The sequence below is a fragment of the Amborella trichopoda genome, chromosome 4 (assembly GCF_054954075.1).
Source record: "Amborella trichopoda isolate Santa Cruz 75 chromosome 4, AtrichopodaSantaCruz75HAP2 v2.0, whole genome shotgun sequence".
In the NCBI taxonomy this organism is placed as follows: Eukaryota; Viridiplantae; Streptophyta; class Magnoliopsida; order Amborellales; family Amborellaceae; genus Amborella; species Amborella trichopoda.
The window spans coordinates 16214060-16228447 of record NC_142339.1 but is presented as its reverse complement, the minus strand read 5'-3'; the positions used below and the strand labels follow the sequence as shown (position 1 = coordinate 16228447).

Below are 14388 nucleotides of genomic sequence, written 5' to 3'. Positions count from 1 at the left end.
GGCTGAAATTTTTAACACTAATCATTTGATCCCTAGCCCAAAATTTCCGAGGTGTGAAGTTATCCCAAAACCTTCTAGCCTTTCCCTCTCTCCTGATCCTATCCCGGAACAAGTCCCAATCTTAGCGGTATATACGGTTTTAACACAATGGGTATTTTTAAGACTACTGGCTGATTCTTTGCTGAGTCTTGACAAGACTCACCAAATGTTCAAAAAAACTTAAAATTTTTCTAGAGACATCAAACAATCAATTCTTCAAGAACTCACTGAGCGGATTGATGGCTTCATCTAACACATCATGGAGGTAGGCAAGATTCCAGTGAATTACAATTTGCAGACATTCTGTAATATGGATGCATTTCTACAAGTCTGGTTTTCTTGTGCGCAGGTGGGTAGTGTCAGAGCAATATATGCATGAGTATGCTATGAAGTATGTTATGTTTCTTTTATTTCTTCCGTATTTTATTTGTTTTTGTTATTTAATGCATTGGAGTTCAAAAAATATTTGGATATCTCAACGAATGAGTCAATTTGCACTATTTAGGACAGACTCCAAAGTTAAGATCAATACTTAAAATACTCTTCTAAAAAATGATTTGCTTTATGCTGGAGAGGAATTACCTAATAAAGCCTGTATCTTTACCATCCTCTGATGGTTGAAATAGGGAATCGATCATCTCCACCTTGGGGGACTGTGTTCTAACAAAAGCCCTATACCTTGAAATTAGAGGCCAACATCTTGAACTAACGACCTAAGCACAAAAGTAACAAAAAGTCCATGCATTAAAGATGATCTAGAACCCCATTCAAAACCCCGACTGGAGTAATTAGCTAAGCAAGTTACTCAACTTGGCAACAAAATAAAGAATAACAAAAGAAATAGGCACCGCAGAAATTGAAGGATTATCTGCTTGTCCTGGAGAACCATGAGAAACATCCATTCCTAGAATTATTGTGGGAGAACTGGATATTATAGGTATATAACATTCCTTCTCAGCATCTAATAAGGAGTTTATACCGCCGAGCTGCAAGGAAAGAAATTGTGTAAGCAAAACTCAATGGTAAAGTAATCAGGATTGAGAAGTGGAGAGATAGATTACCTTTGAATTGACTTTTAGAAGGATATTATATAGATATGGATCATTAACCTTCACAGGACAAGCGCATTGGGTAGGAACCCCCAGTTCTGTTAGAAGCTTTTTCTTCCATGGCCCTTGTAACCATGAAAAGTAAGCATGTGTCATGCATTATTACAAAGATACTATGAAAATGAATAAAAAGAAATTGAGCCAGCCCACCATAAATATCAGAATTCTTTCTATCAGGTAGCACACAAAAGACAAACTGTATCTCGCTGCATTGGTCACCAAGCCTTGCGAAAATCATCGCGATCATCCGATCAACTCGAATCAGAGGATTCTGAAACCTCCCATTTGAATCTTCTTCAATTATGCAAGGAGGGGAAAGATTCTGCAAATACATCAACATCGTCAAAATCCTAGAATCTAACTTCAATGTAGAACAGATAAACAAAATATCCATTCTTAATAGCAGTGAAGAATATGAACATACTACTCCTTTGTTTCGGCCACAATTTACAAGTTGACGAGCAAGGTAGTTTATGTCACATCTTGCCGAAAAATTCACGAGCACCCAACGTTCTACCCGAACAGGTTCATATAGTTGCTGATGTAGGTATAATATTAACTTCAGAAAGAGAATACAGAAATCAAGAGACATGCTGCTAAATCATCAGAGTGGCATGACAACAAACCTTGACATTCCACCGACCATTCTGAGGTACAAGGACTTCCCCTTTACCAAATATCATCTGCAGGAAGAAGATAAGGACATAAGGTTAATTGGGTTTCTTTTAGAAGCAAATGAAAGTTATGAACTTTGTGAAGAGGCCAAAAGGCATCACTAAACATAGAATATTTCTGGAGACAAATATATGCAAACATACAAGTACACATGAACAAAAACTTGTCCCCTCATGTGTATACACACACATGAACACACGAAACACGATAAGCAGTCAGCTTAAATCCAAGTCTAAACATATATGAAAATACAGATCTTTCTGGTATAAGTGTTAATGTACTTATGCATAAAATGCGCATGAAAATGTGCATGTGCATGCATGCACAAGTGTCTACATACGAAATCTTCAATAAAATGCATACATCAGGATGCTTATGTAAATACAAGCTGAAATACAGATGCCCGTGTGTGTGTGTGCGTGCGCTCTTTATGTATATCACAAGGTGTATTTTAGTAATTTAACCCTTCATATTTTCCTTTTCTTTTTTTTTTATTTGATTGATTTTTTAAGCCCTTAATTTCATTGACATGAACTCTATCAGAGTAACCTTTGGTATTAGAGCTGGTCCAATGCAAAGCATCACCTATCTTCCCAGAACCCTAGTCTAACTTACGAGTTTCCAGGAACCAGATCTTTTTTAAATTCCAAACCAGTGCATCCAAAGTGTCTTGGATGAGTTGAAGCCCAGCTTCATTGCATAAAACTATCAGCTGTGAAGACATAAACAACTTAGATTACCTGTAAGCCTGCATGTTCACATGTGTGACCCACACTTTGTAATATGAACAGTACACATTAGTAGTATGCATGACAAGTTCATGCGGTTGCCATAATTAATGTGGATCAGCTTCATTTGTGGTCATTGAGGAGCTAACGACCTGGAGGAGGGCATCTAGACCTTGGTAACCGACCAGCCACCACTCTCTGAGGTAGAACTTCCCACCCATAGCAACCGCATTGGAGCACGTGTAGCCTTATCAGGCCTCAAGCAAAGTTTCAAGAGAAGAATTCATGGGTAGCCTTTTCATCCTCCCCATAGAAACATGAATTCATGACTCTCAAGGGATCTCATTCTGTAATTTTTGGAAGTTGCACTCATTCTGAGGTCAGGTGAGGACAAGATGGCTTGCACCTTGTATCCTACATTGGTTGTTCTTGGTTAGTTCCTTTTACTAAGCACACATAATAATGGAGGTCCTTGGACACAACTAGACTAATGTGCCAGCTATCCCTCAAAACATATGGGCATTTGGATGGTCAGAATGTTTGGATAAGCCTCACATGGTGGGTCACCTTTAGCAAGGTAAGTGTAAAGTACAAACCCCAACAGGCATATTATGTAAGGCGGTATAAAGTTATCAAACCACCCTATCCTATGCAGGGCAGCAAGATGCATTAGGTGTTACATGCTTGTAACATATGAAGTCAAATTCACGCTGCACCATATTTGGCAGGTGCGGGTATGTTTCCAGGAGTAGGAGCTGGCTCGGGTCTACATAACCTTGGATTGTTGGAAGCTCCTTGTGATTAGGATCAGCATCCATACGATCCTATATCAAGGGAGTGGGGTCGTTGTCATAGAGAAACACGATTCAATGAGAAAGGAGTCACAATAGCAAGATTTAAGGGATCGCGAATGATGCGTGGGTTCACAATACCAGTGGGCACAAACCTGAATCAGTGCATAATAATCATTGTCGAATAGAGAAAACATCATATACATTGCATCATACACTTGAGAACGACAATTCAAACCCACTGGGGATGAGGATCACAATATAGGGATCCGTGTTCCATCCAAGATCCCTAGCTGGAATAGTGGGATCGAGGTTCCGGAGCGCATCCATGACTTTTCCTAGAAGGTTCCAGCAACTGTGTAGCACAATTAAGGTGATCTGGCTCAGTAGTCATCCACTCATTCCCTCCTGGGGGTTAAACCAATGTTATAAATTCGCTTCGCTTCGGCCTCTTCAGCTGAAGCCTTTGGATTTTAGCCATAAACTGAAGAGAAGAGAAGCGAAGCCTAGAGTTGCTGCTTCCGTCAGATTTGGACCGCTTCGGGCTCCTTCGGTCAGATTCGGACCGCTTCGGTTTTGCTTCAAGTCTACTTCGGCCAGCAAATAAAAGTATTTTTTATTTTTTTATTTTTTCTATTATTTGTATACATTTTACATATAAATATGTAATTTATTTATCCTAAATTAAAACAAAGTCTGAAGTCTTCCTCCGAATCGACCGAAACACAGAATTGCTTCATTTTTCTCACCAAACCGAAGAAGACTTCAAAGCGAATCTGACAACATTGGGTCAAACCCATTCCAACCACACCTTGGGTATCCTTCACTTCAAGGAATATTGCAGGAATGTTTGTATGTGGATCTTTAAAGGCAATAAAGCTAATATCACTGTTTTGAAGACCCATGACTGTAATTACATTACTAAGATGACCATTCGGAGCAAGAATTTCTAGGGAATTAAACTTTGGGGACCTCATTAGAGAAAGATGAGATAGGGTTCCAGGGAATTAAACTTTGGGGACTTCTCTAAAAAGATGAGAAAGGGGATTAAGCAAACATGATGTTCGGAGAGCCAAGATATATAGGTAGCATCTCAAGTAGGTATGGTCAAACTAAATTATTCTGGTAGGTCACTCAGAAATACAGAACTAGCAAATAGCATTTTCCAAGACTACAAATCAACAAAGAGGATATCCTTAAGGCAATCAAACCATGAGTACAATTTGTCAAAAATGAAGGATTCAAAGGATCAATAAGATCAAAACTTTCCAACAATATTTCAACAGACCTCGTGCTGTAAAGAGACTCAATAAATGTGATAAGATGAACCCTAGGTCTCTGATTTCCTGCTCATTGGAAGCTCTTTTGAGGAGATAGACGAGCTATGAAAGAAACACACTGCTCTGAACTGAACTATGATGACCCATAAAAGCCAAATGTGAGAGCTGATACTCTGGCTGAGTAAGGGGTTCAATATCCCACTCTGGCTAAATGGACAGCTAACCACAGTTCTAGGCCGTGTTTCCTCAGCATTACCATTTTCTTACTCATGAATGAAGAAGACACAGAAAAATAGAAAATAAATTTTGGGGAAAGGCGTTTATTTGAAGTTCATTTTTGGAAGAGAACATATTTCACCACATTTCTAGGGTTCACTTTCTTACACTTGTGATGACTGATCTACAAAGGCTATTCATCTATTTTTGGGTATGTTTTGTTTAAGTTCTGCAGATTTGAAGTAGGATTGCTCCCTAGTCCACTAAGTGTGGATCTTTGCTTACTCTCTCAAAAAGGGTGCAAAGTTTAAAAGCTCAAACTTGGGATCCTCAACTAGGTCACAGCCAAAACAGCGTCAACTCACCCACATTATTCAAATTTTGGAAGAAAGGACTATGCCAAAAATAGGTTTGAACATAAAACCAAGAGTAAACATGTACTACCATGTATGCACCACGCATTTTCCCAGTTTTTACATATTAAATGTAAATAAAGAAAAACTTTGCCAAACTCAAGTTTTTCATCAAAAAACTTGGGGTCTCCATGAGTTGTTTTGTCCTAGACAAGTTGCAAAAACTTGAAATGAGTTTTTTAATACTGGATCCAAAGACCAAAAGAAAATATCTTTCCAAGGATGTTACTTTATTGAACATCCCTATGTATCTGATATTAAAGATGTTATGTCTCCTAGTAATTCTCACCATGGGGAGAACAGGGAAGTTAAGCTCTGCCCATTCCTTGTTGAAGTGCTCCAGTTCCCTCATTCCAAATTTTCAAGCAGTCAACAAAGGATTCCTACAGGAAACAGGATAGAGAACTCTAAGTGCACAACAAGGACGAGGATCTACAATCTGAGAACCATGGAGTTCTCATCAAGGAATCACTCTGAGCATGTTTGTCAACTTTATTGCCTGTTATTCCCAGAAAAAGAATTGCCTACGCTTTTATTTGGAAAAGCTTTGCAACTGTGGGAATCTTTTCAATCCAGAGACATGGATAGTAGCACCTAGCCAAAAAAGCCAAGCCAAGACTTGAACAGGAATTCAAGTGGCAATCACCATAGAAATGTTGTATTATACAACATGCACACACACACACACATGTAAACCTATAATATGCATAATAATATCACAAGTAGAATATATGTGTGTACGTGTATGTGCATGTACACATATGAATGCCCAAATATATGTATAAGTCGGCATGTAATGACATATGAGTGTTTGTATCAAATGCATATACAAATAACGAATATAGAATTGAGCACAAAAAAACACACTTACAAACATCCAGTGACCCAAATGTAGGGCAACAGATAGAGAACAAACCTTGGGAGCTTCTAAAACTCGGCCTTCAACTTCAGTAAATTGATGTTTGATGGATACCCCACATGCTTTTAACAAGGTGTTTGCGTTGTAATTATTGAGTTTCATTGCCTAGGCAATTGTAATTGTGACAACCAGATTGTCGAAGCATGCAGTTAACAAATTAAAAATACAACAAAAATACGAGCAAAAAGAAGGAACGCACTTCACTCAGAATTGCCATGCGCTCCCGAGGCTTTTGCCTCGATTTCTCAACAAGGTTAGCTCTCTGAATAGTTGTAAGGGCCTTTGTATATCTTTGCAAAGGGAGAAGTACACAGAGCTACAAAAAAGATGACAGTTATTCAGTAAATGGAAGCACGACTGAGGACTCCAAACTCCATTTTTATCTTGATAACACATGGCCTACCTCTACAGGAATATAAGTGGGACGCTTACGCCTCCCAACGTCGATACAAGGGCATTTTCCAGAGTATTTTAGTGCTATATTCCTATGATTTACAAAGTATTCATAAACAGTAATTTCCTTAATTTCTTGTGGCGACCCATTGCCAGTTGGGCTATCTCCATTTTTAACCCTCAATGGAAATCTACAGAAATAAAAGCAAAAAGACAGAACACGTAAGAGAGCAGCTATAAAGAAACCAGACCAGACACTTGATTGCCATTAATAATGCATACTTGGTGAAAAACTGCCATGGAACACCAAGAAAAAGAAACTTGCACCGGCCAGCATGAGAAGAAAAACAGAAGGAAATTGGAAGAAAAAGATAAAAAGCATACAATTGTTCCTCACAGATCTTCTCACTAAATCCCATAATCTTGAACTCTTGATTTGTATGCCGTGTAGATATTCTGAAGTTTTTGAGGACACGTCTGGCCTGAAAATATCGTAGCATTTCAAAAGTCACAGGTAAATGAATTCCAAAACAAAACCTTAAAAAACCCTACATAAAAGGGGTGTTTCCTTACTTTTTTCCAATCAATGTCACGAGGATGGTTCAACTTCTGGTTCTCCAATAAAAATTCCACCAAATCACCAGGCTTCAGAATTATGGTTGTGGAGACATCTAACCATCCAATAAAAACACAAGTAAAGATAACAGTAAAGGGAGCATCCATTATACTAACAGAGAATGTGGTAAGAGAAAGCACACACCCATGTTCAATGAAAGCCCATTCTGAGTAGGGCGGAAGCTCGAATGAAAACCACTGCAGGCAGACACACCACCACCGAGGTCTCTAATGTTTCGTGGATCATTGTGGAAAAAAGATTGCCGCACTAGAAGGCATCCCCTAAAAGAGGGAAAGCACGATTACTATGAATAAGGAAAGAAATAGGAAATATCAAGAAAAGTAAGATTGACCTAAATGTAAAGTGAATTGAACAAAGAAACAAAGCTCTTCCTTACTGTTTCGCTGCATGCTGCCTTAAAATGATGTCAAGGACTCTAAGGGCATCCTGGGAGTTGTCAGTGGGATCTCCACGAAGAATGGCAGCGATGGATCCCAGAGGAATTTTTGCCGCAAAAGTGATTTCCACCTTGATAGTCCGAGAGCGACCCAGGCGTCGTTGCCTCTTTCTGTCCTCCTCACTCGGGCTTCCATTCCTGCCAGGTCTAAAAACACAAAGAAAGCACAATCAGTATGAGTAAACAAAGAAATGGGAAACATTTCATGGAAAAATGAATATGTTAGCACAAGAGAGCATTCAGCACAAATGCCTCAAATAAAAGAACACCAAGATCTCACACACACACACACACAGGGAGACAACACGCACGCACGCATGCATGCACACCCCACAACATACGCACACAACACAACACACGCACAACACACACACACACACACAATATAGTACATGCAGCCTCAACTGTCTGTTGTCAACAATGGGCAGTTGAGATGAACTGCTTCCCTACTTGAGAATACATTGACACACTCAAATGGAGGAATGGACTATCTCAACTGTCTGTTTTCAATGATGCACGTTTGCTGTTTGTGTGTTACATGCAGCATCTTATACACACCCAATTGAAATATAAGGGAATGCATTGTACAGTCCTATAAACTGCGGTATATGGTATCCCAAGGCTAGTTCCACCTGTTTGTTTCCACCAACAGATGGTTGAAGATCAACTTGGAATAGAATCTAAAGGGGAATATAAACCAATAATCAATGGAGACAAACAATGAATGTAGTCTTGGAGTAGCATATATCATAGTCTGTTGGAGTATGGTACACTTTTCCCAATATATAATGGTTGCAAGGGTCCCAGATGACCAACCAAGAGTGCTGATACCTATCGGATAACAAGTCCTCCAGCACAACAGTGAAGTCCATGTTGTTTCGAGGAAGAGCGCCCACTGTGAAGAGAGTGTGCTCTCCATCATAGGCCAGTTCCTTCCCAGAAAAGTCTGGTTTATAGGTCTGGTACACTCTATCTAACGCTCTTCGTCCTATGCCTTTAGTATCAGTTGCCCACTTATCCTCAGATGCTAGAGCAACCTGCACCCAGTAAAAACAACAGCATACAATCTGATTTTACCAAATTACAACATTGGAGAGAAGGTAGACCACTAAAAGAGAAAGGCTTCAAGATCACCCTCCCATCATTCAATGGAAGAGAACCTGATCCCAGCAAAACAAGTCCTAGTGAAACTCGTGCATAATGTGATTTGCTCTGAACACATGTTCAAAACCAAGCATGTAAAAAAATGTGGCAGAGCAGGCTACGCTCATATCCTTGGATGTAAGAGCAGCCTTCTTCCATTAGACCAATTCTCAATAAAAACCCTATGTATTTTTGTTTTTTTTGGCTAGTTCGATGGGAGGAATTGAACTTGGAACATACTGTTGCAATTTTCAACAACTAGCCAAGCAAACCCATGCCTGATTCCTCCAATATGTAATTTAAGTTTATCATCATCATCCAAGCCTTATCCCAACTATTTGGGGTCGCTACACTAATCCTGCTCCACCATTCTGCTCTATCAAGGGTCATACCCTCATGCAATTTGATTTTATAAAGAACAAAAAAGCAAAATTAGAATGGCCATTGAAACAAGCGAGCCATTTGGGCCTCCCTTTGATCATCAAATGCAAGCACAAGCTGCTTCTGTTAAACCATTTATCCATAAACCAGTACAAAATATGATATTACCGATCTTCAGTTTCTTTAAGAGGAAAGCAGGTGAGAACAAGAAGAAATACAGTCTGCCCTGTAATCCTTTATTGAAACAGCAACCTGCTCATAATATATCAATTGTATGTAAAAGAATACTTGTGTTAACAAAAATCATACTTTCTTAGAGATAAGAAGGTAAAAGCAACACAGTAAAATGCTATGCAGTTTTACCTCTGGATGCAAGAGCTACCAGTTCTGACAGGACAAATTCCCAATAAAATCAGCATATAAATAAAGAACCTGATTCGTTCAAAAAGGAAATGATCCTCTAAGCCAGACTCATTTTTAGTTTCAAATGAGCCAGGCCATCTGAACAGTAAACGATAACCTGGCTACATTTACTATGTTGACCAAGGCCCATTTGAAGGTTTAGATGAGTCAGGCCATCTAAACTGTAAATCATGATCTGGCTGCATTTAGTGAATTGACTAACTCTTCGCTGCATCAATGAAGCAAGCTATGTTCTTGAAATTCAAACCATTAGCTTGTCTCATCTGAATTCCAATGAGCCTGAGACAAGCAAATGGTAAGTAGCTTGACAAACACAATAAAGAGAAAACAGCAAGTAGAAAGCAAGACAGCAAGAGGTTAAAAGAGTAACATTCTCGGCCATTAAACCAATTCGCATAAAACCATCATATAGATAGAATCATAAAGAACAGCAGTTAAAAAGCAAGATGACAAGATGGTCTGCCCTTATATCCTCGAATGCAAGGGCAATCTATTCCCCCATTAAACCAATTCACAAAAAGACCACTACTCTGATTTTGCCAAACATCATATAGTTAGCGAGAGAGAATCAGGCGAACAAAGGTGGGGGCCAGAGAAGCTTCTTACGCTGTATTGGAAGAAAAATCCATCCGGAGAATTGAAATTGACTTGAAAGTGGTTTGTCAACAACTTGATCTTCCTACCCAAAGATCCAAATCCCTTGCGCTGTATGGGAGTAATCTTTTGATGAATGCGAGTTGGGATGACATTCGGTGGTAAGGGTGGTGGTGGAGGCAGCACTTCTTCAATTTTCGTGTCAGATGGATCCATTATTACTTGAAACCTTCAATAGTCAATACCCCCAAAGAAGAAAAAAAAAATTAAATTCATCACATGAAACAAGGATTTACCTGAAACCTTCAACAACCAGAAAAACAAAAAAAAAATAAAGATGGTGAGAAACTCTACTGGAATAATGAAACAAAAAGAAAAATGAAGGGAAAACTTAACAAGGGCCAGGCACTCTTTGTAACTGAGGACTACTAAGATTCCAAAATACCATAAAAGGTAAAGGATAAACACAAGCACCCACCAAAAGCAGAGAAATAACTAGAAATATAGTAACAGAATGACTACAGAAACCATAAAAACAGAAACAAAAAGGAAAAAAATGCATTCAAGCACATAATGGGGTCGCTGCTACAATAAGAAACAAAATAAAAAAGTTGGAAGACCTAACATTTTTTGTTGCTGAATGTTACCCAGAACGCCAAATGACAAAATCAAGCAAAAACCAGAATAAATACCAAATGATATAGAAATGGAGATGAACCCCACCAAAAAAAAAACACAGAAGAAGATAAATTAAATACAACATGGCACACAATAAGGACCACTCTAGATTCAAGAATATCAACTATTAAGGAATTATATAAACCCAATAACAATAGAGGGCATCTATCCAGAAAATAATTTCATATAAAAGGGAAAGAAAGTTCTAATGCTCACGACAACATGGGATATGCACTCATGAGGGTCATCACCATCCAATCATTGAACTAGGTGGTAAAAACGAGACAACATGATCCAAAGGAACACCACATGGCTTCAACAGTGGGTCCCACACTCTCTCTCCCCTTCTCCAACCAATTGGTTGATGGGATAGCCAAGCCCTCATGAGCTGATGTCCCCTGTGGTCAAGAGGATTAAAGAATACTTTTCCTAATAAAAGGTGTTCAAGGTAATTAGGGAAAGCACTTGTTAACAGAGAAGAATCTAGGCCCGACTACAACAGTCAACACCAAACGCATGAGACCAAGAATGAAACAAGGCACTTAAAAAAAAAAACCCAAAAACAAGGTATTTAACTACAATAAAAGGTAAACAATAAAAAAGCAGAGGAAAAAATTAAAAGACCATAAAGTCTTTCATATTTAATTATAATGAACAAAATTTACAAATTAACGTAGATTAATACACCTAGCGAAAACCACAAAAGGAAAAAAAATTAAGGAACATAGCCATGACAATAGCGATTAGATTAAACAACAGGAGACCCCACTACTTACCCAAAAATAGCTGGAAATAAAAGAAACCAAACTAAAAGAAGGCTATGCAGAGACCAGAAACAACAAAAGGAATGCAGAGACACCCTGAAGGACCGAAAATAACCTTCAGCCACTGAGCAATACTATAGGTGATTTCTGTTTCCAATAATACCATTTCTGCATGGCAACAAATATATCCATTTTCTTTAAAAAAATTCTCTTTTCAAAGAAAGTAAACCCATCATCACGCATGCATAGATATAAATATGAGTATACAAGAAAAACATGAGCTAAACAAATAAATATAAATACCTAAAGGCAAAAAAAGGCAAAATAAACATATTTTCATCGTTTCCAAGTGAAATATAACTTTTACAACTTGTCAAGTAGAAAAGTATTGCAGAAACTTAAAAAATAAAAATAAAAAATAAAAATAAAATCTTATACTCTTATAAAGATTAAAAAAATGACATAACTTCAATAAAAAAACAAAAACAAAAAAAAAACCACATGACAAAAAAGAAAGAAGATATTTTATTCAGTTTAAAGTTTTACTTGTCAACATAAAATTTCTAAAGAAACATTACAAAATATAAAGAAAGTATTTATTGTCCTCAAAGAATAATATTGTGTAGCTTGTTCATGCTTAACTAACTCTAGTGTTTTAGATATTTCCCTTGTTTTCCCCCGGTTTAGTGTTCCCCAAGAAATTTCTCAAAGAACACCTACATTTTGAAAATTTAGAAAACACCACCTCACAGAAATAAGTTTTTTTTTTTTTGGTAGTTTAGCTCACAGAAAATATTACAAGAAAGTTATTTCCTCATACGAAATAAAGATTCTTCATAGCATTTGGGTGAGAAATCAAGGGCATAACGATGCCCCAATAAGGCCAAAAAAAAAAAAAAAACCAAATCATAAGCCGTTGAAAAAACAAAAATGGATAAGCTCTGAGTCAAAATAGCACATGCACAAATATTTGAGGAGAAGGATTTAAGCACAGTGAAAACCCTTTTGAATCACATGTTAAACCTTCAGTGTTGATACAAGAAACTGGTCACTAAGATAATTTACATAAGAAATGACATTAAAAAGTGAACAAAACAGAGAAAGCAGTAGGATTAAAGGAGGACATTAAATTAGACACGACTGCAAAGAATACCCAAATCAAAGAAAAACCCTGAAAACCAGAAAAAACTGAGACCACTCCACAAACAAAATCACATTTTGAAAAGAGGAGAGAGAGAAATAGAGTGAGAGAGAAAGCGAGGATGAGAAGCTGTTAATGGAAAAACCCACTTTTACAAGCAAAAACCCACATTTCACACCCAAGCATTAGACAAAATATTCGAATTTTATAAAAAATAAGAACTAAAACCCAGCAAAACCCATTTTTCACACCCAAGCAAGGGACAAAATATTTTGATCATCAAAAAAAAATTAAAACCCACTTTTACAAGCAGAACTTACTATAAATAAAACCTAAATTGATTAAATCTAAGAAAAAGTAGAGAAGAATGACATGCAAAAGATGGATCAACAGTAGAGGAAGGGGGAGGTTAAAATTGACTGTCAAACCTTTGCTAAAGTAGTGAGAGAAACCACAAGCACTGGAGAGAGAAAAAAACCAAAACAACAGAGGCAGGAAGACCTAGTGGTAAGCTCCCAATCCCTTCGTTTCAGTTTCAGTTTCAGTTCTTCAAAACCCTCTCTCTCTCACACACTTTCTAGTTCAGTGAGAGAAACGGAACCCCTAGAGAGAGAAACCACAACACAAATGGTGGCAGAGGAAGCTCATCATTCATTGCAGGGAGGGTTTCAGACACCATTAACACAAAGTAAAAACGCTTCAACTACCTGCTTTTACAAATCCCACTTACCCAGTTCTCTTCGTTTCGCTCTCTAAACTTCTTTTTGCTAATTTGAATAACCAATGTATTACTTTCTCTCGCTAAACATCCCACTCTTTCTCTCTCTCATGCTTTATGGAACGTCCCGCCAGAGTAAAAATTTGATTGGCCCTTTTAGGGTACGGTCTCATAAGCCTGTAGCCTTATCTGTAGAGATAAAACTGCAGCGTCTTCATCCGTACACTGTGGAGGGTGCAGTTTTGGCACTACAATGGAAAGGGCAATTAGGACTCAATCCACATATTAGTCTCTTGCCTCACTTTGGCGGGTTTCTCTCTCTAATGTCGCTATGAATGCCGGGCTAGACCCACCAGCCGCCCCATACCCGTAATTATATCTCGGGTTAAGTTTCCAAATGTTGAAGTCCGGGTTAAATGCCGTGCCCTAATTCTTTAATGAAGGGAAAACACAATCAGGAAATAAAAGAACAAGGAGACTATTTAGTATGGGGGGCGGTTTGTATATGGCAGAGGCTCTAAACAATCAAATTAGGGCCTACTTTCAAAGAGTGTAGAGAAATATGGTTTCAATATTGGAAAGTTTTGTGATAGTCTTAAATTATATTTTTATATTTAGTCATAAAATTTAAAGCCTAAAAAATAGTGTAGATCAAACAGATCAATAAAAACTTGCAAAATCTTGAAAATTGACAGTCTAAAAATTAAAATCCTTTTTTTTTCTCTCACATCTATGCATCTTGATGTCGAGATGATCAATTTGATGATATTTTGGAATCAAAACAACCTCTTCTAATGAAAGTTTTGAAGTAGGTTCTAATTTGAATGTTTAAAGCCTAGGCTCTACATAAACTTTTACCTTTAGTATTTACTTTTAGTACAAGGATGTTAGCGTCACTCTCCTCCATCAT

The 14388-nt window shown here is 37.8% G+C and overlaps 1 protein-coding gene across 33 annotated transcripts in view; it reads right to left on the bottom strand.

Annotated features, from left to right (window-relative positions):
- LOC18423293 (protein argonaute 4A) overlaps window positions 1–13567 on the bottom strand; it is a 43190-nt gene extending 29623 nt beyond the window's left edge. For 6 of the 33 annotated variants that reach the window (XR_016054234.1, XR_016054233.1, XR_016054226.1 and 3 more), the window contains exons 1-16: window positions 13491–13567; window positions 10190–10406; window positions 8468–8673; window positions 7577–7783; window positions 7324–7460; window positions 7137–7234; window positions 6948–7045; window positions 6574–6754; window positions 6370–6486; window positions 6168–6275; window positions 1775–1831; window positions 1573–1686; window positions 1299–1470; window positions 1101–1213; window positions 888–1025; window positions 622–752 (exon numbers count right to left, since the gene is read on the bottom strand). Coding sequence is in view for 17 of the 33 variants with exons in the window: in XM_088864989.1 (XP_088721115.1) it covers window positions 622–752; window positions 888–1025; window positions 1101–1213; window positions 1299–1470; window positions 1573–1686; window positions 1775–1831; window positions 6168–6275; window positions 6370–6486; window positions 6574–6754; window positions 6948–7045; window positions 7137–7234; window positions 7324–7460; window positions 7577–7783; window positions 8468–8673; window positions 10190–10393 (2081 nt within the window). In the remaining 16 variants the exon portion in view is untranslated. Of the gene's footprint in view, window positions 1–621; window positions 753–887; window positions 1026–1100; window positions 1214–1298; window positions 1471–1572; window positions 1687–1774; window positions 1832–6167; window positions 6276–6369; window positions 6487–6573; window positions 6755–6947; window positions 7046–7136; window positions 7235–7323; window positions 7461–7576; window positions 7784–8467; window positions 8674–10189; window positions 10481–11071; window positions 11400–13188 lie in introns of those variants that run through there. The other 27 variants (XR_016054230.1, XR_016054229.1, XR_016054224.1 and 24 more) reach the window with 9 other exon arrangements.
- Window positions 13568–14388: the final 821 nt, after the last annotated feature.